Consider the following 26,062-nt stretch of genomic DNA (forward strand, 5'->3'; position numbering starts at 1 on the left):
GACATGTCCAACAGCCCGCACCAGCACACGGACATGTCCAACAACCCGCTCCAGCACACGGACATGTCCACGGCCCACTCCAGCACACGGACATGTCCAACAGTCCACTCCAGCACATGGATATGTCCACGGCCCACTCCAGCACACAGACATGTCCAACAGCCCGCTCCAGTGCCCGGACATGTCCGACAGCCCACTCCAGCACACGGACATGTCCAACAGCCCACTCCAGTGCACGGACATGTCCGACAGCCGGCTCAAGCTGGAAATGTGTGACAGCCCCCGCCAGCGTGGTCATGTCCAACAGCCTGCTCCAACGCAGACATGTCCGACAGCCCACTCCAGCATGGACATGTCCAACAGCCCGCTCCAGCGTGGACATGTCCGACAACCAGCTCCAGCGTGGACATGTCCGACACCCTGCTCCAGCGTGGACATGTCCGACAGCCTGCTCCAGCGTGGACATGTCCTACAGCCTGCTCGAGCGCTGACATGAGCTGCGGTTTGTTATGATCATTAGTGTGAAGTTTAATTACAGAGACACAGACACACACAGACAGTTTCTAATGTTTATTTTTGACACTTTCGTGCTCTCTAAAATTAGAGCATTTTAACAACACTTGGCTTAGAAGTTTTTTTTCCTGTTTTCTGCTTATTTCCCCTCCAGAATAATATGTTTTAAACACAGACAAGGTGTGATTAAGGCTTCAATTATATGACAGCCAGAAAATAAAATGCAAAAGAAACAGCGTCGTTACGTGCATAATCGCATGCAACAGTTGTGCTTTGTACTTGAAAGGAATAGTTGAACATTTTAGGAAACAAATTAAATTCAACAGAGCTTTCACGTTCACGCTGTGCTAATTACTGCAAATTAAGAAATGTTTGCATTTCAGTAAAACGTAAATGAGCTTCTTTGTCACTTGAGTTCAGTGCATCACCTATGGTTACATATTTACTGCTGCGTTTTTAAATTTATTTTTTTGATTTAAAGCGGCCAGTCAACGTATTATGCAGTGAGCATTGGTAGAAACAAGTGATCATTCAGTGGGTGAAATATTTCTTAAAATTAACTGGATTTAATGTGTTAATCAGTCAGCTTTAAAGGTGCTGGTAGGTGGTTGACCAAAAAAACTGCAAGTAAGCATATTTCCTAAAATGTTGAACTATTCCTTTAAAACATGACATTCAACACTGATAGATTCACAAACATTTACAAAAAAAGATTCAGTCAATCAAAAATATCTCTTAAAGTGTTTTTTGTTGGCTTTCTTTTCACCTGAGGTTTGTTTTGCATTGTTCTGTTTGTCTTCATGTTTGTCTTCGTTTTGTTCATGAAGTCGTGATTTAGTTTCGCAGAATCTTTCAGCTTCGTGCTGTTGCTCTCGTGTCTGATTGGTTTCGGTGCAGCTTTCCTCCGAGGAAACTTTGCGTCGTCTTTCAGGCTGTTGGTCTTTTTGAGAGAGTTATTTTTTAAATCAGCTGTGACTGTTTGTTTGATCTTTGGTTTTACTTTGACAGGCGTCACCACGGCCGACTTTTGTGATTGTTCTTTGTTTTTCTGTGTCAAAGACGTCTTCTTCTGCTGTGCTTTTGCTGGCTGCTTCTTGGCGACTTTATTTTTATTCCATGGTTTAAACTTATTTGTCTTTGTTTTCTTATCAAGTGGTTTTCTTCTCGGCTTCACAGCAGTGCTCCCCGAGGTCGAGGTCGTGGTCGTGGTCGTGGTCGTCGTGCTGGCTGCAGTCGTCGCAGGTCTGTCGCGGCTCGTCGTCAGCGTCGGTTTGGTGGTGAGTTTGATTTTTCTTGGCGGTGGTCTCGTAGGTTTTGCATTCGTGTCCAGCACAGTCACTGAAACGGCACATGTGTCAGTAAATACCGTTTTCACAGTTTTATACTAAACTCTGCAGCCACATATGTTGAATTTTATAAGCCTGGTTTGAATATTTGGCTCCAAAAAAAAAGATCTGAATGTTTGAAATGCTTTCCTTTTTTGTCTCTTTTTTATTTGAAGTACGTTTGATGTAAAACGGGAGACTTCTTTTTCTAGTTTTTATATATGACCTCAATGCGTTATACATTTTGGCAGCATATAGACGTAAAGTGGGGAATAAAAAAACAGGTTCTGCTGAGGACAGGAACACTGAGGCATAAAAAGCGCACGCCTGCATTTTGTTTTGCGTGCCAGAACAGATATCTTTATACACAAACCTCGAACATCATTTTATTTGAGTTGAAAATATGTTGTGTATATTTAGTGCACAAAAACTATTTTTATACCCTTTAGAAAAATGAAAAAAAAACACAGTGGAAGTATTTCTGTTAAAGTGCAATTTCAGAGGTTTGTCAGGTTTTGTGCATTAAATTGAAGCATAAAGTTTGAAGACAAAGTCATAAAAATGTGAAGGTAAGCTGAGGTGACTCACGTTCCCGCGGCACAAAAGGAAACTTCTTCCCTCTCACTTTGACAGGCAGCGGTTTCTGCTTGCATTTCCCCGGAGGAGCACGTCTGAAAAGAGTTTTTTTTAAGTTTAAATGGGGGCAAAACATAAAACATATTTATTCAGATTTTTCCAAAAATGTTAAAAAACAATTTAATTTTCTTGAGTTTTTTTCAGTCTCCTTGAGAGTGTCATGGTATGCCTCCCCATTTGCCATTTTGACTATTTTCCACCTGATGATGTAATTTTGACCATATTTGGCATAAAAACATGCTATTTCCACTAGGTGACCCTGTCACAGTCAGTGTCGCTGCTGATCACTGACATATCCCAGACTGTGAAAAAAAAATACTTTGAATGTTGTATATTGAAAATAATATATATATATTTTTTAAACCTAATGGTATTTAAAGGGTTAAAATTCTGAAAATCAACAGATGCTTGATATTTATGATTAGGACTAATGGTTAAAATATTAACTCAGTTAAAGTAGAAAATCATATTAATGTAAAATATTTTTCATAGCCTAATTTTAAAAAACGCATTTTGTGTGCAGAGCGATACAATGTGAGTATTTGACACTGCACAAAAATAATAATAAAAATAAATGTTGCTGCTAATCATTGACACATCCCAGGCTACTTAGGGTGTAGTTTTGGTGTGTTTTTTTTCATCTAAAAATATAATGTCATGGTGACAGAAACCTGGCATTTAACGGGTTAAAATTCTGATGCTGGTTAAAAAAATTATTCAATAAAAGTGGAAAATCATATTAATATATTAAACATTTTTAAGCCTGATTTTGAAAAAGCAGGTCCTAAGGGGTTAATTGTAAGCCGAGTCCGATACCTCACCTGGACGGATCCATGAATTTGAAAACAGTCCCATACGGAGACGTGGCACTCGGGTACGCAGTGGCCAGAAAATATAGCTCCCCTAAAAATAAAAAAGCAAACTCGTTAAATTGACGTAAAGGTAAATAAACGAATCCGAATAATAACCAACCGCTGTGAGAGTGAACGTCACCTGCTTCGTCTTCAGCAAACGAGATGATGAACTTGTGATGATGGTTGATGAGTCCAGGAAACGAGCACGTCTTGGTTTCGCCCATGCACACGCTCCTCTCCCTCCAGCTTCCTGCCGCCTTATCTTCCTCTAACGCCATGATTCGACTTACGAACAAACATTTATCACATTTAGGGCAGGAATTATTAGTTCATCTCTCAACTGTATTATATATACGTACTGTTTGTGCTGGTTTTGTGTCTCGTTTGCATCTTTTTGTGTCTCTGTGTGTTTGTTTTGCAATTTTATGTCTTAGCAGAGTCATTTTGTGTCTCTTCGAGGCAATTTTATGACCTTTTTTTAGTCATTTTTGGGTTGCTTTTTAGTCATTTTGTGTCCTTGTGGTTGTTTTGTCCCATTTTGTAGCTATTTGAGATCATTTTATATCTACATAAGGTCATTTTGTGTCTGTTTGAGGCTAATTTATGTCCTTTTTGGTCATTTTGTGTAGCTCTCTAGTCATTTTGTGACTCCTTGTGGTTGTTTTGTCCTGTTTGTAGTTGTTTTGGACTCTTTGGGATCATTTTATATCTGAGTAAGGTCATTTTGTGTCTCTTTGAGGCAATTCTATGTCTTTTTTTAAATCATTTTGTGTCTCCTTATGGTTGTTTTGTAGTTTTTCTTTTAGGCTCCTTGAGTTAATTTTATGTTTCACTAAAGTCATTTTGTGTCTCTTTGAGGTCATTTTATGTCCTTTTTGTGTAGCTTTGTAGTCATCTTGTGTCTCCTTGTGCTTGTTTAGGGCCTATTAAATTGTAATATAAGCCAGGGAGGATTCAAGTGATGTCATTTGATTTAAAAAATGCATGTTTTTTTCTTTTTTAATTGATTCAAATTTAACAGCTGAGCAAACAAGCTGTTCCTCCCTTCGCTCCTGAGAAGCTCTTTTTTTCACAACAGTTGGAGTAAACTATTTGGCCGAGATCGACACAATCTTACCCACTCATGAAGTCTCCAAAAATGTACAGACCGTTGAGATTGGGTGATTCACATCCTCTGTACACATATCCCCCCGTCACAGACTTCCCAACATGATGGCTGTACGCAAATATGGGGAGGATGTCATCTGTGGTGGCAGAGAAAGATGAACAGAACTCAAATCTGAAGCATCAAAATTAGACCGAAAGCAGCGAATCGTGCTGGAAATGACAGGTGGTGAAAGAACCGAACGAGACGGAAAACAACTCATCGGAGAAGTTTGAGCAGAAAATACTCACTCAGCGAGGAGTTGTGGCACAGTTTCAGATCGTAGCACTCGAAGCCCTCTTTGGCTCTCCATCCGTAGTTTCCTCCCTTCACAATAATGTCGATTTCCTCGTAGCGGTTTTGACCCACGTCTCCGCAGAAGATCCTGCCCCTGCCGTAGCGGCTGACGGGGTCTCCGCGGTCCACAGAGCAGCGCCACATGTTTCTGACGCCGTACGCGTACACCTCAGGCCGGGCCTCGGGGTCACGGAGGAACGGGTTATCAGGGGGGATCCTGAACTGCTTCCCACTGGAGTCACTCCCGTCTATGTCGATGCGGAGCACTTTTCCCAACAGAGCGCTCCTTACAAAAAAAAACAGTTCAGAGGTCTCAGACAGATCTGGATCCCTAATCGAGGGCACAGAGGTATGAGTCTTAAACCTGGACATGAGTTATCGTCTCAAAGTCCATCAGTATGTAACATGATGATAGAAAAAGTGGAAATATTTTGTTCGTCTGACCAAAACTGGACTTTTAAAATACATTTTAACATGTTAGTCTGACTGAAATCGGACTAAATCGTATTTCTCGAAATCGAACAAACACACCCAGATAATCTGACTGGATGTCGAGCTATTCCATCATGTAAACACCTCAGTCAGACTTTAACCGGACTCGGCCGTGCTCCAAGTCGCCGCGCCGGCCTCCCTCCGTGGTTAGCGATAGGGAATGTTTTTGTGCTTTTGTTGACATCACTGTGTATCCTAAAACGTCAAAAGCAGACGCAGAAGGATATTTAGAGCGTAATATGAAGACGCGGAGGTCCACTGCAAAGCAGCAACATGTGGCGGTTTGGGAGGAGAGCATGTTGAAAAACAGGTTTTCTGATGAGGGAACCAAGCGACTGCAGCTTGTATTAGACAGTGTTTTGGGAACGTTCCCTGCTAGCTGGGACACTTCCTGCGTAACCTCTCAACATCACCAAAACATCCTCACAATATCGCAGTTAAAACGTCACGTCTCAGTCAGCTTTTAACCTTACACGAACATTATTTGAAATGATAAATGTCCTTTAAATGTTCTTTGAACATTAGATTTAAATGTTTGGCGAAGCATCAGGACTTGAGCTCTCTATACATTAAATATCAGTCTGCAGTAAAAGTTGATCATTTTAGTGCCGCCTGAAACTTTACATCCCACAGACAATATTTTAATACGATCAAAAAACAATGCTTGAGACTCGTGGTTTCTGTTACGACACAATAATTTGGTTTACTTGTTTTGTGCGTTGCCATATTTCCCAAATGGATCTCCAGCTTTTCCACCATCACCAGTAAAGATGTACAAATATCCGTCCAGACCAAACAGCAGCTGGCCTCCGTTGTGGTTCGCCGCCGGCTCCTCGATCTCCAAAATGACCCTGAGAGTAAAACAAAGGCTGCGGGTTCAGCACAATCGCATCCTCCAGAGATGATATTTGTTGTTTTTTCAGAGATAAATATTCTGCAGAACGCCTTCAGGTCAAGATTCATCCGGGAATTAAATCCTCAACTGACGCTTTGGCAAATGACACTAATCCATCTGTAATTATTGTCTAACAAAAAGGAGTGATAGCAGAGCGGGCCTCGGGCGTTCAGAGACGTTTCACCTGAATTTCGGGAAGACGTGATAGCTTTGAGGGAGGGTTTGCTCCGTCTGAGCTTTCTGACAACACAACAAACCAAAAGATTTTGGCAATTGTCATGAAATTTGTTTTATAAACATCGGAAAGTGAACATGATAGTGGTTACTTGTTTGAATTAATTTCGGTTTCTGGAGGCGATTTAATTAACTCTGTGACAGATCAGCAATCTTCTGATTAGCAACAACACTGCAGGCTCCGACTTCTGAGTAAGCGACACCCAATGATGGAGTATTCAAGTACAGTGTTGAAGTACTTGCACTTTACTTGAGTATTTGCATTTTCTGCTACTTTAAATTTCATGCAACTTCATTTAATTCAACTTCATGCTTCTCCTACATTTCAGAAGTGTTAGATTGCCCCCAGTTCTCTTCACTGCATATATATAGTTCTGTGGACATTTTATTTATTTCTTTTAATTTCGAATAATCCCCCCTCCCTTTTTAAAAACTAATTTCCAGGTCAGTTTCTCTGCAATGCAACCAAGGTTTCATGTAATCAAAAAGCAGTTGAATAATAGGTGCTGGATGGAACAAAAATAAATACAGAAAAAGAGTCTGATGAGCATTTATTACCTCCTCAACATGGAGGTAACAAATATTCATGGGAGCATCATCTAGTGTGCAGAATATTTTTGTATTTTTTGTAAGATTTAATTCAAGTTAACGAAAAACTGATGCAGTTTAAAATAAAAATATTTGATTTGTTTATTTTAACAAGTTTTTTTTAAAAAAAAAAAAGGTAAAAAGAGAGAAAAAACAAGATTTATTTTAATCGATGTATATATTTTTGTTCTGTCATAAATTTTTACATATAGAATTATAATAATTCTAAATATAGTTTTATGGACTTTTTTTTTTCTTTTTTTAATTTTATTTTCTAATTTTCTAATCCCCCCCTTTGTAAAAACTGATTTTCAAATCATTTTCTTGTCACCTTTTACTTATTTCTCACAATTTGTGGGACATTTCTTGCCTTTTTTTCTCTACAGAAATCAGTTTGCTCAGGTTTAGAGGGTTGAATAGGTTGAGGAAGGCGTCTGCATTAATAAACAGTTGATCCAGGTTTCAAAGGGTTAAGCTCAGGACATGTTTAGGCCTATATGATGTATAGTGCTCCGACAGCCTCGGGGGTGTGTGACAGCACAGTCCTCCCTGTCTTTCACAGGGTAATTGCAGTTTGCGCAGACGTGCATATTAACGGCTGTACTCTGATGCAGTAAAGAGAAGGACACGTTCCTTTTCGTGTACCTCTCTGAGTGAGCGTCGGCCACGTTCATATCGTGCGCAGACACCTTCATCTCACTGACTCGAACTTTCTCCAGCTCACTGTTGACCAGGATGGAGTAGTAGATGAAGAAGCGTCCGTTGTCTCGATATTTGGGGTGGAAGGCCATCCCCAGGAAGCCCCTCTCGTCCCCCAGCCAGGGCGTGGTCATCACCTCCCCGCTCATGTCCAGGAATGGCCGCTCCAGCCGGCTGCCGTCGCGCAGATAAACCCACACGAATCCCAACTGTTCGGCGACGAACATGCGATGCGTGCCGTCGCCGCTGTGAAGCATCAGCACGGGATTCCTGAGGTTGTTGGCCACCTCTGTCAGGCACACCTGGAGACACCCTTTGGTGTCCTCCGCCACCTGTCCCAGGTTGCTGTTCAGGTCGGCGCTCTTCAGCACGTTGGGGTAGCAGTAGTCCTGGTCGGACAGGTCGACCACGCTGCAGAACGTGGACACGTCTCGCTCTGAGGTGTCCCGCAGCAGCTGGTTCTCAGTTAGGTATTTGACCACATGGCGACATTTGCCGTGAAACTCGGAGCAGTAGCCGAAGCAAAGGCCAGGAAGCTCTCGGACAGGTGTGTACGGGTCCTCGGCGTCATACAGGTGGGCTGCGTATGGAGAGCACTCCTGGATGGAGCAGACATGAGACGCTGCAGGTTACTGATAATCACAGAGATGTTTCAGAGGACTGTTAAGACAGGAGGGAAAATTAAAGGTGCACTTTGTCCAACTGAAAGCACTTAACCCTCCAAGGGCTGACAAAGATGTGTCCCCGAAGCCTGGGCCACACCCAGCTCGCCATTTTTGGTTCTAAAAATGTTCCGAGACTGTTACAATGAAACAACTGAATGTTTTTGTAACGTTTTCAGTGGCAAGTTTTCTTTATGTTCCCAAAACGTTCCTCTTAAAGTTCGGTCAACATTCTCTATAAACATCAAAAAAATATGAAATGTTTTTTTTATGTGAACATGTGACATCACATTAAATTTTCATCTAAGAAAAAAAGGTGCCTAATCTCAGCCCTCAATAACATGTTCTGAATGTTGCTTTTAAAATGTTCTTCCTTTGTTCTCATGTAACATTGTGGGAACATTTAATGATCTGTCACCTCTCGGCATCACCAAAACATCCTCAGAGTGTTGCAGTTCAGACGTTAAGTCTAAGCCGTATCACTGTGTGACGGTACACCTCAGTATTTAGAAATCCTGACAGTGTGATTTTAAATACCGTCAGTAATATGGACACTCATCTTTCTATAACTTGCAGGGCGCATCAGGTGACCTGGAGGTGACGTCCAGGTCACACTGTGACCGGTGTGTGTTCACACTGACGTTTGTTGTTTCAGCGCTTCTGCAGAGCTGCCTGCTGCTGTAACTACTGTATTTCCACAATTAAAAGCACAGACTGCACTCATGTCTGAAGTTGTGTATCTGCTGCATCGTCAACAACTCAGTCCTGCAAATGATTACAGTAAAAAAAAGCTTTGTGTCAACAGCTGTAGGATTCTGTTGACAAATGTTGTCAGAGGGCTTTTATTTTGGAACAAAAACAGGAGAGGTTAAGTAAAACAGATAAAATTGTATTTTCTGATGTTTTTGACAAATGAAGACATTAAAACTGTAGTTAAAGGTGGAGAAGAGTCAATCTAAGTTTTTTATCTTAGTTTTGGAAAAGTGAGAAACGTGAAATCAGATGGTGTACGATTATCTTTCTCTATTTAATAAGGAAACCTTTTCTTGACATGTAATAATTGTATTTTGTATTTGCATTGACTAAAGAAATACAAGACAATTAACTGAAAATCATTTAAAAGAGAAAAAATATTTTTTCAAAAATACCTTCGAAAAAGTGCTTCAAAAAATAAGAGTTTTTAATTTTAAATATAAAATAATGATCGTCATAAATACTTTTTCCAAGCTTTGAATGAGAAATGAGTCCAAAAATTAGCAAAAAAGTACAAGAAAGTTACCTAAAACTATAAATAAATAAATAAATAAAAGAAGGAAAAGAAAAAGTTTAAAAGCAACTAAGAAAATTACTTGGGAAAAAAGTGATTTAATATTATAATAATTTTTATAACATAATGTTAAATATACTTATGACCCTTTTAAATATGGTTTCCATCTATTTTTTCTCTTTTCCCCTAGCTTTTAAAAAAATATTTTTCTAAATCTACTTATTTATTGCTATTTGTGGAACATTTCTCACCAAGTTACTTATTACTTTTTGTTCTCATGTTTATGAAAAAAATCACCAGTTTTACTGGGGGTTCAAAATTAATTAATTGAAACAGAAATTTATTGAGTAATTAACTACTTACCATCGCACTGAGCAATGTTGTATTCTGGAAAATAAGTTTGTTCAATGACAGAAAAAAAAGTTGCATCGTAAAAAGTACTCGAGACATGCAAATATATTCACCTGGCACATTATTTCCTTCAGCATGTCTGCACAGAGCTCATCACCCGCCGCTTCCAGCTGGTCAATAATGTCCCAGTACCTCTCCGCGATCACGTTGTCTGTTTTCTGGTCGCAGCAGCCAAACTGCTCGTACTGCGTGCAAAACTCCAGGTGCCACGAGGGTTTGAAAGGTGGCGCGAAGTCCAGACACTGAGGATGAGCTGATGCTAGCTGGACCGGGACCAGCAGCATCACTGATATGATCAGGATAAACTGGGGAAGGCTAAGGGTCTTTGTGGATGAGCTCGGACGTGCCACTGTGCGTAAAACCGCGCGCCGGGCTCCGCTTGGATGGAGCGCAGCATCCCGCATACTTGTCATTTTTGCCGTATGCCTCCGAAAGTCTTCAACTGTTTGCTCTCCTTTATGTATGAGCCAGAGTGGAAGTGTGCGCGCGTGCACGTCGATGTATGTGTTACGCGTGCGTAAAAGCTTGTAACTGGATGTGCGTCCCAGCAGCCAGTCTCGGCCTCATCTACCCGCCGTGTCTCACCACCTGCTTAAAAGTTTTAGTTTTATCTCCCACAAACAAAACATATTAGTAAAGCTTATTTAAGTTAATTAGGACTTTTATTTTATTCTCCGTCGCGCGCTGTGGTTTTCTGCACCGCAAATTGGCGGAGGAATACGCACAATTACGCTCTCAAGCACACGCGCGCACTCACATACATAAAACAGGGCACAGTGTCGAGGCATGCAAACACCAACAGGCTACCACAACACAATCTGTAATTTTGTCTCACAGTCATGTAAAAGCGCCTCCGGGCAGCGCGCTGTTTGTGCAACAACTCTGCAGCTGTGCTTCAATTTACACATCTATACTGGGAGATAATAGCTCTTAATTCAGTGATTTTCAACTGGTGCAGCAACTGGACCCAGATTTTTCATCAGCCATTGGTTCAGAGACCGCACATAAGAGCAGATGTCACATATTAATTTTCAGTTTGATAAAATGTGAATTACGCGTGGGCTTAAAACACAGTGAAATTAAAAGAAAATGGCAAGAATGAAGTGCAATAAGTTTAAACCATTTCAAGGATTTGATCGGGGTCTCCTGGATTTTTTTTTTTTTTATCCAAGACACTTTTGGTGATTGTTAAAATCTTTATTTAATTTTGTTTTCTTTAAAAAAAACAACAAATAGGCAGCTTTTTTCTCTATTAAGACACTGTGCAGGAGTCCTTTTGCAGTTTTTTTGGGATTATCTGTCCCTCTCCAAACACACCTGTGTCATCTGATTGATATGTAAAGTGCTCTTTTATTTATTTATTTATTCATTTTTCAAAAGTCTTTGGTCAGTTTTGAAAGAAAACATGTCTTTCAAGCTGCAGGCCCGTCCAAATAAAAATGGCAAAAAGTGACACATTTTATCACAGCCATAAACTGTTGGATTCTCAAAATTTTGACGGTCCTTGAACAAAATGTGGGGCTAAAAAAAATTTAAAAATAAAATACATTTTTTTGCAAACTTTCAGAATAGTCCCGTGACCCACTGTTGGACCACAACTCACCATTTGGGAACCACTGCATTATACAACAGTCCTATCATTATTTAAACGAAATAAACAGCCGAAAATGTTAGTTAATGCTAGAATCATGAACAAATTTACAGTAAAAAAAAATGCTTTTCTTCTTTTTTTGGGTCCTTGCGCATTAGCAGTGGTCAGGTGATCGGTGACGTCATCGCGGCGGAAGTTCCGGTGAAAGGTCCCGTGCGTGCTCCCCAACGTTGCGTGTTTGTTGACTGGACGATGGACAGAAACGCTGTCGCCCTCTGACAGTTTCTGCTCCGGGTGAGCGTCAGACTGACGGAAGTTCAGGTCATTGTTGTTTTGTTTTGTTTTTCTTGCAGAAAATGTGTTTCAAGGAGTTCACTTTTGGCGCCACTGGAAGCTAGTGGTTACTATAGTAACCTCAGTGCTGTCAATACACGGTTCTTCGCATTAAGCCAGCTAATGAACTTTTTGTAGTTATTAGGTTTTCCATGTGCTGGTTCTTTAAAGTTATATGTTGCGCTGTTTGTTTCTGTTTAAATTATAATGGCAGTGGTTCCCAAATGGTGGGTCGAGGTCCAACAGCTGGGACCATTCTGAATGGACCACAAGGAACTCGAAAAACTGTTTTTCTGGATTGTTTGGACTTTTTTGACCCTCCACAAAGCTACAGTTTTTTTCCTCTGAGTCTCCCTGAGGGACTCGAAGAAAAGTGTTGGTATCACACGATTCATGGAACATAAAAAAATGTGAAAATCCAACAATAAATTGTATTTTTTATTTATTTTTAATTTTTTTTTTACAGTTTCTGGTTGTGATAAATAGAGTCATTTTGGTGATTTTTAATTATTTCTGCAGAACTGCCAAAACTTTTCAGAGAAAAGCAAATTCCAAAAAAAATTAGAGAAAAAGAAAATGACCCAAAATAAATTTAGAAATCACCACAAGTCTTGTTTCAAAGAAACAAAAAAACTCCAAAAGTTTTTAAAGAAAAAGAATCCACCAAAGTATGTAAAACATACCCAAAAGTTTAAAGGAAAAAAAACAAAACATGAATTTAAAAGGGAAAATAAATCACCATTTTCAATTTGGTTTTAAAAAAGACAACATGCTTTTCTTTAAATAAAAGTTTTTTTTCTTTTTTTTTTCTTCAAGAAACATCTGGGCCCTTAATGTCCTCAAATTCTACAGACGCCCCTGTTTTTTCTAATCGCACTTTATTCTTTCAGTATGTTTTATTTCAGTGATCATAATCATTTAATCTTACTGTGTATTTATTCTTCCAGCAAACACGAGGCCTGATCAAACTAACAATGGTGACATGAAGATGGGATATAACACGTATCTGAGCACAGATCTGATCAGGTGAGTGTTAAAAAGGATTTTGAGCAGCCGATAAACTAACGATCCACCTGGACAGACTTCAAAAAGCCCTAAAATAATTTGTTAAAGGTAATACTGAATTTCTCTAAGCAATACTGTGTGTTTTATTTCTATTCTGTCATAAAAATGTTCTTGTATTGTGTTAAACTGGTTGCGAGCAGACGTCCTTTCCATGTAGAATAAACCTCTAAATCTCTATTTTGTTTTTTTATTTTCTAATAATCTTTGAAGGCTGCTGATACATATGGGTTCATATTTTTATTCACATTATTTTCTTAGTTATGAAGATATTTTGAATCAAAATAAAGTAGGTAAGTAAAAAAGTAATTAAAAGTTTTAACACTAACGTTACTGTATAATCTTAATATGTGGTGTCGTTCTATTGTTTACATCAGTGATGTTCGACCCATGAGCCACATCTGGCTCCTGATGGGTGCTGGGTGCCCCCCCCCCCCGAAACTGACTGAAACTCTGAATTATTTTTGTAGTCTTAGTATACATAAGGTGCCAGAGTACATAAAACAGCATCAAAATAAATACCAAAAAATGGTCTAAAACATAATAATAAAGTTACTCTCAACACTGTTGGTTTCAAATTCAAGCAGCTGTTTGAACTCAGATATCCCTTTTTTTGAGTCTAGTTTTTAAATGAAACTTTATATTTGGAGGCTTTTGATAAATCTTTTTTTAAGAAAATGGCGTTGTAGCTGAGAGCCACAGACAGGAAGTCACAAAGTACGAACACAGTGTTGGATTTGTGTGTTCAGGCTGATAGTAAGAAATCTATTCATGTTCATAATGTAATGTAATACTGATCGCCTTAAAAATTCATCTGGATGTGGGATGAGCTCCTCAGAGGTGCTGCTCTGCTCCCGGAGCTCCTTCCTCCTCAGTCTGCAGAACCACTCTGCGTTTATAATCCAGCTCCACGTCGTCCCGTCTGCCCGCCTTCTGCCCCCTGCTGGCCTGCAGAGACATGACAGCACACAGATGAGACTTCCTGCGTCTCTCCTCAGTTCAGTGAACTCAGACTCAGCGTTTCCTTTTCGGTCTGCGGTCTAAACAGCAGACGTGTGTCAGTACCTTACAGTGGAAGTAAAGGGCGGCGTTCACCAACAGCAGAGTCAGCGGCAGGACGACCGCTCTGATGATAAAAGGTGTCGGATCTGATCCAGAAACACATCAACAGTCATCACTTCATATCACAACAGGAATGTCACATCACATCACACGACTCCATGTCACGAGGCTCAAGAAGCAACTAAATTCTTGCCTGAACAGAAATGATCAAAACGCTATGTTACAAAGGAAACAAGGTTTTCAACGTCATCAAACGCTCACAGTGGAATCAACCAATCACAGCAGTGTTTAGTTTCTGCCTGGCTTTTATGTTTTATCTGTTAGATACATTGTAAACACCATCACATCTGTACAGTCTGTGACTGTCGACATCATTCCTGATCAGAAGTGCGATGACTCCGCTAAGTTTGATTTTTTTACTAAAGAAATGGACACTGGTCAGCTGCTCATTTTCATCTTTTCCAAACCTGCATTTAAACAGTCAGCTTACCTGAGACGGTGACGGAGAGCAGACGGCTCACAGAGGAGAAGTCATGAGAGAAAACATTGATGCCATAAACACAGCTGTAGGTCCCCTGGTGGGCGGGCTCCGCAGCAGGAAACAGGAATTTGGCAGAGTGATCAACAGCTGGCTGGGTGAAGTTGTGTGCTGAGTTGGAGGAGCTGAAGCTGAGATGGAAGGAGCCTCCTGGGTACTGAGGCTGGATGGAGCAGCTGATGTTGAAGGTGGAGCCCCTGGACACCTGAAACCCCTGCTGCTGGGCCTCGGAGACCCCGTCCATAGAGGAGGACACAAAGATGTTGGGCTGAAGCAGCAGGTCTGGAAACACAGGGGCTCAGTTACCAGGGTGTTTCCCAGAAGAATCATTAATTCGAAGTGTCGATCTGTGACCGTAAATCTTTCTTGATTCCTCCTCTCTCCAGGCTTGGTCGTAAATTCAACTTGACACTTAACTTCTATTAGTGACCCAAAAGGTGTTTTAGTTCAGGATTTAAATATTTCATATATACAAGTACAAGGTAGATTTATTTGTCATTTTTTAAAATGTTTTTTACAAAATGACATTAAAATTTGTCCCTAAATCCTGCTACATCTTTTGCCGTTGAAGGTGGAGTTTGAGTGTTGGTGGTTCGGCAGCGGATACTTCTGTATCTTTTTACACATGGCGAATAGACTGTGGCTGGGATGGCTGCTGTCTTTCAGTGTCCTCTGGGCTCTGTGCAGATACCTCACTTCACCGAAGTCACTGACGCTCTGTAAATGGGAACCAGTGATGATCTGAACCTTGAACCCCTTCGCCATCTTTCAGCAGTTGAACTGCTCTCACAGTCTCAGGCTGGTCCAAATGCTGTCTGACTTTACCAGCTACAATCAGAAGACATCCAGCAACCGCAATCCATACAGAAAACATCCTCCTGTCCATAGACTAGATAAAGAGCTGGTAAAAGGAACACAAATTTCCATTCCTTATATCAGCACATACAGTATGTTCACACTGACACTCCTATAAGCATCTTATTTACACTTTGGACAATTCAGAACTACTTTGTCTTTAAACACAAACTCTGTACAAAATCTAAAGGTAGACTGGGATTGCCACTCTAAAAGTATGTTCCTTTATTTTTTCAAGCAGTTATTTTGCTGCATTCATCAGCTGATTCACTGAGGCAGCAGCTCATCAGACTCTGTCATCGCAATCTGCTGCCATCTTAGCATCTGTGAGTCAACCTGAGTACATTACTGTCATAAATTATGTCATGATGGTGTCACTGATGAGCTTACCTGAGCAGGTTAGATCCACCAGGGACGAAGAGGAAGCTGATCTTGCACACTCCCTCAGAGCCGATCCAGACTGAACACAGCGAGACCAGATCCACCACGCAGATCTATCAGAGGACTCTCTTTCTCTGAAAGAAACAGCAGAGCCACAGTCGAGTTTTCTGCAGGCAACTGCTGCTGCCTTCATGGTCCAGGGTACGGCACTCAGTGGTCTCCATTCTCCCTGAATTTCAACCTCCAGTGTTCCTGCACAGCGGCTGTCTCCTCCCACCAGCCTGACAGGCTCTGAACAGAGATCAGAGTAAAAGAGTCAGTAAAAGAATAAATGAGTTTCATTAGAACAGAAATGAAGCAAATCAAAGCTGCAGCTGCTCCTCTACCTGAGCAGGTGAGTCCAGCAGCTCTGCCACCTGAGCAGGTGTTTCTCTCTGAGCTTCTACAGTCCAGCAGAGCAGACTCGTGGCCTTCACACTGGAACTCTTTGGTCCACATTGGAGGCTTCGCTTCTCCATAGAGCGCCCCCTGGAGGACCGAAGGAGCCCCACAGCCGAGCTCCCTGCAGACCACCTCTGCATCCTGCAGGTCAAAGTCATCTTCACACACCGAGGACCACCTCTGGTTAAACTGGTCAGACTGGTTAGACTTCACCTGCAGTCTGCCTGAGCACAGACTGGTCCCACCCACCAACCTGACAGAGTCTGGAGAGACAGTGGAAGATAAAATAGAGAGAGATAAAAGACACCAGACACAAAAGAAAATCTTGTCATCAAACAACAATTCAGTGATTCAAACATGACTCAGAACAATTCTAACATCAGTTCATCATGAACAACAGGACGCAGATTAATAACACCACCGACTGCAGCTATTTTACGGCACATGGACATTTAATACACTCTGACATTGTTATTATTTTCTGAACACTTCCAATGTCTTTTCAAACAATAACATCACATCTACAGATTGCAATTTCTTCTTCTTTTGTTTGTTTTGTTTTTGAAAGCCTTCTTACATGACTTTATAGAATATATCTTAATTCCCTCTCTCATATCTGTTTTATTTTGCTGTGAAAACAAACAACAATCATCACTCTCACTCACTTCTAACGTGAAAGCTGCTCACTCTGCAGCTTTTAAACTTGACACCTAATGCAGCAGATTTAAACATAATCAAGAACTATATTTAGGTCTGACTGTCACTTAATGAAAGAGACACATAAATCACTTAAGTTTTTATACATATCAAAGTGAAATTAATTTACTGATTTAAAATTATCTGACACAGAGGAGAGATGAAAACCTGGTGAAGAAGTGCCAGAATAAGGAACGAACACAAACATGCTTGTGCAAAGATCCCTTCAAATTTGTGAAGGGTATCTTTGCAAAGAAGAAGAGTGTAAATCTCTGTGTCAAAGGCATACCTCAAAAAACATCTAGAAAAGTTCTGTACAGTCAACCGCTGCCACAAAGAGGTTGCCCTGCCACCTGAAATCCCACCAGTTGATCCTCCAGAACACCAACGAGACATCAGCCCACCCAGATGGACTGAAGTGGTGAAATTAGGACATCAACCCAGGTCCCAACGGAGTGCAACACAAAGGCAACAAAAACGCTCTAGATGTCCTATGATACCTTTGGAGGCTCATGAAGGAGGTATGGAAAAAGTAGGAGATACCAGTAACCTGGCAAAGAGCCAGAGGAATCCTTATCCCGAAAGAAAAGGACTCATCAGAAATTGGTCAGTTTTGCCAGATCAGTCTCCTGAATGTTGAGGGGAAAATCTTCTTTAGCATGGTGGCTCACAGGTTGGCCGGTTACCTGCAAAGAAAGCAAGTGATTGACACATCAATCCAGAAAGCAGGCATCTCGGGCTTCTCCGGATGCATCGAAAATGCTAGTACCATCTGGCATCAGATCAAGGTTGCCAGGAAGAAGGGAACAGACTTTCATGTCGTGTTCCTGGACCTCACCAATGCCTTTGGCTCAGTCCCTCACAACCTCCTCTGGACTTCTTTTGACTTGTTTAGGTCCTTCTTCTTACAGTGGCCCTCACAAGTCTTGTCAAGTCCTACTTCTGGGATGTGCAGCTATGCTTGACACAGCAGAGTACACAACAGTGTGGGAACATCTGGAAGTGGGCATGAAGGCTAGATACACCCTTTCTCCACTTGCCTTCACCATGGTCAAGGAGGTGATCATTAAAGGATCTTGATGGGTGGTTGGAGGACAGTGCAAAGGACCTCACCACAACCAAGCCGTGTGCTGTGCAGCTGTTGAGAAATCTTCAAGTGATCGAGCTTGCTTGAATGATGATCAAGCTGAGCAAGTCCAGAAACACCTCCATTTTCAAGGGGAAGTTGTCATACTTTCACATTGGCGATGAGACAATCCTAGCCGTCTCTGAGAAGCCTGTGAAGAGCCTAGGTCGGTGGTACAATGCTTCCCTCAAAGACACGGAGCAAGTAGATCAGCTCAGGAAGGAGATAGCCAGTAGCTGGGAGATCATCAACAGGACCACACTACCTGGCAAGTTGAAGCTCTGGTGTATGCATTTGGGCTCCTTCCACATCTTATATGGCTTTCTACACTTTTTCTAGCTTTTCTACACTTTCACTGTAGAAAGCTCCAATCCCAAAGATGGAGAAGCTGGAGAGACTGATCAGCTTCCCAGATGCCTCAGCAGTAAAGGGCTCTATGGCAAAGGAGTCCTCGAGCTGTCCATTTCCAGTCTATCAGAGGAGTACAAGCATGCCAAAGTGAGACTGAGGATGATGCTAATGGAATCAAGTGATCCATTTGTAGCCCAAGCTGCCCATCCTGGCTACTGGGAGGAAATGGACCCCATTGGAAAAGAGCAGGCGAAGGCAGCACTCAAGCACAGGGACATCGTGGGCCAATTGCAGCAAGGGAGGAGCTGTCTTGGCCTTGGAGCTTGCACAGCAGCCTGGGACAAGGCTACTCTGTCTCAGAGATGCCAGCTTGTGGTTTAAGAGGTACGGCAGCAAGAAAAGGTAGCAAGGTGCGCAGAAGCTCTCGCTCAGGCAAGACAAGGGCAATTGATGACATGGGGGGGAGAAGAGGAAGATCTCCCAGAAAGAGCTGTTTGAAATGGAGAAAGTCAGAGCAAGAAAGTCAACAACTTTGACTATAGAATACAGCTGAGTACCAAAGTGTCTGATCGAACAACTAGCCAAATATTCAGCAGTGAAAAGTGACTTCTTTAGACTTCTACAGACTACTTTGTTTTAATTTCAGGTTTAGCCAGACTTTCGATGGAATTATTGAGAACCACCAGAACGCATCGCTCCATGTCTCATCCAGCCGCTTTGGGGGCCTGGTGCCACAGGCACATTACCTTATTTTCAGCCTTTTATCAGCCCAATGTACTTAAATTTACCTGAAGTTTGTTTAAGATGGAGCTTTCTATAATGATGAACAGTTTAATAAATAATAATTCATCATATGTTTATTATAGTGTGACATACAGTACCATGGTCAAATTAAACTGTAAATGTCCTTCTTTTTTATTTCTTAGATAATAACATTAGCTAATATAATGATATATTAGCCCCCCAGTTTTAATTCTGAAATCTGGTCACCTTATACTGAAGCACAGTATTTAACAGTTAGAAGTGTTGCAAATCTAGTTCAGGTTAATTTTAGCAAGCCATAGTCAACTTTAATCATGTAAAACGTAATTTTCCAACAACAAAATTGTGGCTAGTGAAAATGCTGAGTGGTTAGTAACTTTGGAAAACCACTAGCCACAGTAGCTGGAGAGCAAAAAAACTTAACTTCAAGCCTTGCTGGCTGCCATGCAAACATTAGCCACTGCAGTTGATGGAAAGTGTGAATCCTTGTTTGAAATTTAAAAAAAGGCTTTTAGTAGTGTCTGCATGTAAAACATTAACTTGTAGCCTATCACAAATCAGCAGCTGATTCACTGAGGCAACAGCTCATCAGACTTCGTCATGGTCGCTGGAGACAGTCTGCTGCCATTCTAGCATCTGTGAGTCAACCTGAGTACATTACTGTCATAGATGATGTCACTGGTGGGCTTACCTGAGCAGGCGAGATCTATGATGTAGCCAGAGGAAAATAATGTTGCACACTCCCTCAGGGAGGATCCAGACAGGACACATTCAGAAGGGATGTCCCACACAGGTCCGTATTGGGAGTTTCTCCGTAGTACAGAAACAGCAGATCCACAGTCGAACTCTTTGCAAGCAACTGCTGCTGCGTTGAGGGTCCAGTCAGAGTGAATGTCATTCACTGGTCTCCATTCTCCCTGATGTTTAACCTCCAGTGTTCCTGCACAGCGGCTGTTTCCTCCCACCAGCCTGACCGGCTCTGAACAGAGATCAGAGAGTCGTCAGTAAAAGAATAAATGAGATTCATTAGAACAGAAATGAAGCAAATCAAAGCTGCAGCTGCTCCTCTACCTGAGCAGGTGAGTCCAGCAGCTCTGCCAGCTGAGCAGGTGTTTCTCTCTGAGCTTCTACAGTCCAGCAGAGCAGACTCGTGGCCTTTACACTGGAACTCTTTGGTCCACATTGGAGCCTCCACTTCTCCATAGAGCGCCCCCTGGAGGACCGAAGGAGCCCCACAGCCGAGCTCCCTGCAGACCACCTCTGCATCCTGCAGGTCAAAGTCATCTTCACACACCGAGGACCACTTCTGGTTAAACTGGTCAGACTGGTTAGACTTCACCTCCATTCTGCCTGAGCACAGACTGGTCCCACCCACCAGCCTGACAGAGTCTGGACAGAAGAAGGTCAAATAGAGTTAAAAGACAGCAGACACAAAATAAAAACATATGGGGGCTGTACCACAAAGCCACTTGACAGTGACGCTTCTGGCACATTTGGTGACCTAGGTGAGCCGACCCCTACAGCTCCCCTCCACTGTTAATGTTGATGTTTGTTGTCATTTCTTCTTTTTTTTTTGTTTTGTTTTGGGAAGCCTTTTCGTTAGGCTTTATATATCATGATTCCCTCTCTCATATCTGTTTGATATTGCTGTGAAAACATCAACAAATGTTTCATTTAAACAGCTGTATTTATTTAATTTTCTTCACTGGTAATAATAAAATCAATGGAAGAAATCCCAAATGCTTTAGATCACAAAAATATGCAGTTGGGGAATTTATTGATCTCAAATGAGCATTGATACAATCGGCAATGACATACTAATTGATAAACTGGAAAGGTATGGTAATAGGGGTATAGTTTTAGATTGGTTTAAAAGTTATTTAAGTAAGAGACAACAGTTTGTGAAGTTGGATAATTTCTCTTCATCATGTTCAGACATAGCTTGTGGTGTCCCCCAGGGGTCTGTGTTGGGCCCTAAATTGTTTGTCCTATATATCAATGATAAATGCAAAGTATCCATGTCCTGAAGTTAGTGTTGTTTGCTGAAGATGCAAATGTTTTCTTTCCTGGGGAAAGTTATAAACAAGTATTGGACATATCACCGAAGAAATTAGCAAATTAAAAGTATGATGTGATAGAAATGTTATCATTAAACTTAAACAAAACAAAAATAATGTTATTTGGTAGTTGTAAAAAGAATGTGCAAGTAGAGATACAAATAGATTGAACTGAAAATGAAAGAGTTCACAAGCATACATCTTTGGGATGACAATAGATGATAGAATCAGCTAGAAATCACACATCAAATGTTCAAACTAAACTGTCAAGATGCATTTCAGTGAAGTTCAGTTCAGGACAGAAATCTGTCCACATTCGCTACTGTTTAGTAGTTTTACCGTATTTAATTTACCATGCAGTAAAGTTCATTACATTCACTTTTATGTTTTCCAAAAACAGAGCAATGTGGATCATTCACAGTTACGGATATCTGGATCACACTAACTCATCATTCTTATAGTCAACAATTAAAATGTACAGATCTTGTGGATTTTGTTTTTCATTGTCTGTAAAAATTACTTTTTTGTCTGTCTGCTTGTTTGTAGAAACATTTTGCTTTTTATTTTTTTACGTTTGAAATAAATCAAAAATAGATGATGTCACTGGTGGGCTTACCTGAGCAGGTGAGAGTTATGATTGAGGAAGCAAACTTTGATTTTGCACACTCCCTCAGAGCAGATCCAGACAGAACACATTCAGAGCTGATCCTCCACGCAGCTGCTTCTGACGGCAGCTCTCTCGCTACAGAAACAGCAAAGCCACAGTCGAGCTTCCTGCAGAGAACTGCTGCGTCTTTCAGGGTCCAGCCATCCAGGTCAGCACTCACTGGTCTCCACTCTTTCATGTGTTTCAGCTGCAGTGTTCCTACACAGCTACTGTCTCCTTGCACCAATCTGACAAACTCTGTGAAAGAAGTAAATTTAATGTAGAAAAATGTAAAACTGAACTGTTGATTCTGCTTTAATGATTCTCTATTTCTCTTTTCTTTCTATGTGTACCTGTTGACTCGTGTTCTCCTTCAGCCTGGAGTCCTGAGGAGAAAATCAGAAGGTAAACATCAGTGTAAATGTAGCCCCAGGGACTGGTGAGTATGGCAGGTGAGGGGGTAAGTTGTAATCCCAAAAAAGGTTTCTCTCGTTTGTCATGTGTTCACTGTTCATTATTCCCAGTTCACAAGGACAGTTTTCGGGGTGATAATGAGTGCCATGAGGAGTGACCAACTGGTTCTCATGTTTACATTGATTAAGCAATTTCACACAAACTTATGTATTGTATAAATCTAGGTTTATCTGCTTTGGTTTTAAAGAACGTATTTACACTTCTCTGAACTGTATTCCTGAGAAACTGCTAACCTTTAATTTGATAACAAGATAATTACAGGGACTGTGGTTTCTGTAACCACGTCAACCAGGATGAGGTGGTCCAGTCAGATTAATGCTGTAACAGTCTGCTAGTAATTTACATCACCACAGTCAAATCAATAAATAATTATCATCATAACTGTAATAACATTATGGGCTATATCTTACACTTGACGCACGGCGGCACAGAACGCAGCGCAAGTGTCATTGCTAGTGTCAAACCGGCACAGTGATCATTTTCACGCCTGGCGCCCACGTCCTGTAAATAACAAATGTATCTGCGCCCATCTGTCCGCCCCTGGGCGTGTCAGTCTTAAAGTGAGGTGTGGTCAGGCACACTGTTGGCAGATTGCTATTTTGAGGCAACAGAAAGCGAATGCGCCTTTAACCAAATAAAAGCTGGTCTGATGGTTATGGTTGGAGTCAAATTTAGGGATCAAGGTTAGGCATTTAGTTGTAATGGTCAAGTTTAGGTTAAGAGATTTAGTAATACATGGTATCAGTGACAGTCCTTACAAAGGTAGAAATATGAGAATACATTTATGCATTTGTGTGCATATGTATAAATATATTTAAAAATATAAAAATATGGGAAAATTCAATCTTCAAAATAAAATACAAAATAATTTTGAGAGTTGATTACATAAATTAAAACAATCATAATAATGACAGAAAAATTACAATTTTAGCAATAATCATGAAAAACAATCATAACTGTGTGTGTGTGGTTTTGCCCCGTCCTCACTTCTTCAAAGGCCTGTTTAAGAGTGGAGACTTAATTTTAATGTTCAGGTCATAATTAGAATAAGTTTCAGGTTCATTTAGATGCAATGGTTAAATTTGAGGTAAGGGGCTTAGTAATGCATTATGTCCATGATGATCTCCACAATCACAGAGGTATGGGCTTGTGTGTGTGTGTTCGTGTTTGTGTGTGTTCATATGCGTGTTTGAATATGTGAAAAAATAGTTGTACATTAAAAAAGAGGGAAAATGAATATTTATAGTAAAACACATTCATAATAATAATAATAATAGTTAATTAATAGGTAATTTTTATAATAATTGCTGAAAAACGAGAGAAATATATATATGTATATATATATATATATTTCAGCAATATATATATATATATATATATATATACATATATATATATATATATATATATACATATATCTTCTAGCATGTTTAAAGCAGAGTCCTACCTGAGCTCCACAGAAACAGCAACAGCACAAACAGGTGATCCATGTCCAGGTAGACTGTCTCTCTGCCCGTCCGTCTGTCTGCTCTGATCATCTCAAACTGTCCTCAGTGTTTATCTGCATACAAGAATGGGTGGAGCTTCACTGGAATATAGCTATTTTTGTCTTTGGAGTTAAAGTTGTTATTTACACTTTCTGAGCTGCATTTCTGAGAAACTGATAAACTGATTTGATAAGATGCTGTGGACAGATCATAGATTTTAGCACTGTGGTTTCTGTTACCAAGGCAAGATGTTCCTATCAGATTAATGCTGTCACGCTCTGCCGTTATTTAACACCATCAGAGACTCATTCCGAGGAAACCGAATTACAGCTGCAGATGAAAAACCGTTAGGAGTAGGGAGGGCAACTTTTAAAAGTTTCTCAGTCAGAAGAGGAAATTGCAGAAAGACAAAGAGCTAGGTAGGAGAAATATTCTCGAAATGCTGGATGACATTAAATTAACAGGTTAAGTAGTGAAGGGATACTGTTTGTGGTCGATCTCAAGGTGCACTTATATCTCCTGTTCATTAAAATAAGGATTAATAAAGTGAGCAGAACATTAAAAAAATTGCAACCAGGAAACATATTACAGTGATCACAGAAAAAGTCTCTTTCACAGTCTCATATTGTGACCAGGGCTGAATTGGTGCTGGATCCTGAATGGGATCTGGCACCTTCCACACTGGGACAGAAAGCTATTTTCAGATCTCCTGTGTCACTATAAAAATATGTATGCACATTTTTTCTACTATTAAATGTTATCTGTCTTCTTAGACTTTATTTCCCATTGAAGCCAGCCGCTGTGTCAGAGATTCGCTGCTCCGCTCTGTTTTTCTGTCTCACTGCGCTGCGGTCAGACAATCAGCTGTTTCATCAGCCGCAATGCTGCTCCTTATCAAAGTCAACAACCAACTGAAAACTTATTGACGCCCCATCCATTTCCTTATTTATTTCACACTATATACCGCACTGCCAGCTGCTGTGTCAGAGATCCGCGCTGTCGGAGATCTGCGCTGCCAGCCGCTGATTTTGAGTAACACTAAATAAATCTATATAAATATTATTCTGTTGCTGAGGACATTGTTGTTTTGGTTTGTTTGATTGTTACAGATGTATCACATACAATCAATCAATCTCAGTAGGAAAAAGAGTTAGTCTCCTTGTCATTCTGCCTTTTCCTTGTTAAACTGGTCAGTTAAAGATGATATTAACATTCTGTGAGTTTAAGTTAAACTGCTTTTCTGTAAGCTGCGGACAGATAACAGATTAAATGGCAGCGGTTTTCTCCGAGATGTCTCTGTCATATTAATGCTGTCACACTTGTTTTAGTATTTCCGGTAAAGGTGTTAAAGTGACTGAATTACAGCTGCAACTAGCCTTTATATTAACTGTTGACAATGTTTTTCTCGTATTCAATCACTGAGTCTATAAAACATCAGTAAATGGTCTAAGCCAAAGATATTCATTTGATTTGAATCTCTGCATGTGGATTGACCCATTTCATATTCATATATATCATATCATCGGATTATAATTATTGATGCATCAACATGTTCATTACTTTGATGTTGCAGCTCTTTTTAAATCACTTTATATACTCCTGGCTGTAAAACATCTCCCGATGCTAAGCTATGGTGCAGCTCTGATCACGCCTGCGCCCGCAGTTTGTGCTGAAGCCACTGTAGTTAACAGTAAAGTTATCTGATGTTCAAGGGACCTGAAACACCTGCTGGCCTGCGTAAACATCTCTGATGATGTGCTGTAGCTAGCTCTAATTTGCTGCCTGAGCTCAGTTGGGTCCCATTATTGCCGCTGGGTTTGGGGTGAGCTGGGCTGCAATTTCTCATTATTCCCCCGTGTTTGAACTGGGTTGGATTCTGTCTATTTACAGATGTTTGGGTTTTTTTGCCTCCATGCTGGCAATAGCCAAGACCAAGCTTTTCATAGCAGAGAATAAACTCTATGGTAAACAAACATTTGCACACTTTGTTTAACCAGATGATCACTAATGAACACCACTTTTTTTGTTTTTGTTTGTTTGCTGTTTTTCCCTCTCCCTCACCCTCTGGTGTGCTAAAAACCCCACTTACCCCCTTGAGGTTAAAATATCTGACATCTTGTGATGGTGATGTCATTGAAAGCCGGATTCTGCGCAGTAGTGACATCCACGATGAGGGAGTTCCC

At 40.7% G+C, this 26,062-nt stretch overlaps 2 protein-coding genes and 1 long non-coding RNA gene across 4 annotated transcripts; 1 reads left to right on the forward strand and 2 right to left on the reverse strand.

Moving 5' to 3' along the window:
- Nucleotides 1-1,231: 1,231 nt before the first annotated feature.
- hhipl2 (HHIP-like 2) lies at nt 1,232-10,665 on the reverse strand. Its single transcript, XM_042500713.2, has 9 exons — nt 10,071-10,665; nt 7,624-8,276; nt 5,969-6,112; nt 4,724-5,055; nt 4,446-4,572; nt 3,468-3,613; nt 3,296-3,377; nt 2,427-2,509; nt 1,232-1,851 (listed from the first exon to the last, which is right to left on the reverse strand). The coding sequence occupies exons 1-9, from the start codon at nt 10,428-10,430 to the stop codon at nt 1,232-1,234; spliced, it is 2,547 nt and encodes an 848-aa protein (XP_042356647.2). The 5' UTR covers nt 10,431-10,665.
- Nucleotides 10,666-12,071: 1,406 nt separating this feature from the next.
- On the forward strand, nt 12,072-23,623 carry LOC148187390 (uncharacterized). 2 transcript variants are annotated; one of them, XR_015778746.1, is made up of 3 exons: nt 12,072-12,967; nt 21,947-22,087; nt 22,296-23,623. It is a non-coding gene; the product is annotated as an uncharacterized LOC148187390 (long non-coding RNA). The 2 variants fall into 2 exon arrangements; XR_015778747.1 differs by having other exon boundaries at nt 22,021-22,087.
- LOC121953548 (scavenger receptor cysteine-rich type 1 protein M130-like) lies at nt 13,229-24,081 on the reverse strand. Its single transcript, XM_088087732.1, has 10 exons — nt 23,840-24,081; nt 22,272-22,304; nt 21,889-22,176; nt 20,287-20,604; nt 19,907-20,194; nt 16,226-16,543; nt 15,849-16,130; nt 14,556-14,885; nt 14,069-14,151; nt 13,229-13,951 (listed from the first exon to the last, which is right to left on the reverse strand). Exons 1-10 carry the CDS (start codon nt 23,928-23,930, stop codon nt 13,838-13,840), a joined length of 2,145 nt encoding a protein of 714 aa, XP_087943858.1. The 5' UTR covers nt 23,931-24,081; the 3' UTR covers nt 13,229-13,837.
- Nucleotides 24,082-26,062: the final 1,981 nt, after the last annotated feature.

The sequence above is a fragment of the Plectropomus leopardus genome, chromosome 14, assembly GCF_026936395.1.
Source record: "Plectropomus leopardus strain MGB_pleo_1.0 chromosome 14, ASM2693639v1, whole genome shotgun sequence".
In the NCBI taxonomy this organism is placed as follows: domain Eukaryota; kingdom Metazoa; phylum Chordata; class Actinopteri; order Perciformes; family Serranidae; genus Plectropomus; species Plectropomus leopardus.

Coding starts and splice junctions, on each gene's coding strand:
- hhipl2 (XM_042500713.2), bottom strand. CDS start 10,430: ATGACAAGTATGCGGGATGCTGCGCTCCATCCAAGCGGAGCCCGGCGC. Junction 3,614..4,445: donor TTTGGAGACTTCATGAGTGG/GTAAGATTGTGT, acceptor TTTGTTCGTAAG/TCGAATCATGGCGTTAGAGG. Junction 2,510..3,295: donor AAATTCATGGATCCGTCCAG/GTGAGGTATCGG, acceptor AACTCTTTTCAG/ACGTGCTCCTCCGGGGAAAT.
- LOC121953548 (XM_088087732.1), bottom strand. CDS start 23,930: ATGATCAGAGCAGACAGACGGACGGGCAGAGAGACAGTCTACCTGGAC. Junction 22,177..22,271: donor AGGAGAACACGAGTCAACAG/GTACACATAGAA, acceptor CTTCTTTCACAG/AGTTTGTCAGATTGGTGCAA. Junction 20,195..20,286: donor TGCTGGACTCACCTGCTCAG/GTAGAGGAGCAG, acceptor ATCTCTGTTCAG/AGCCGGTCAGGCTGGTGGGA.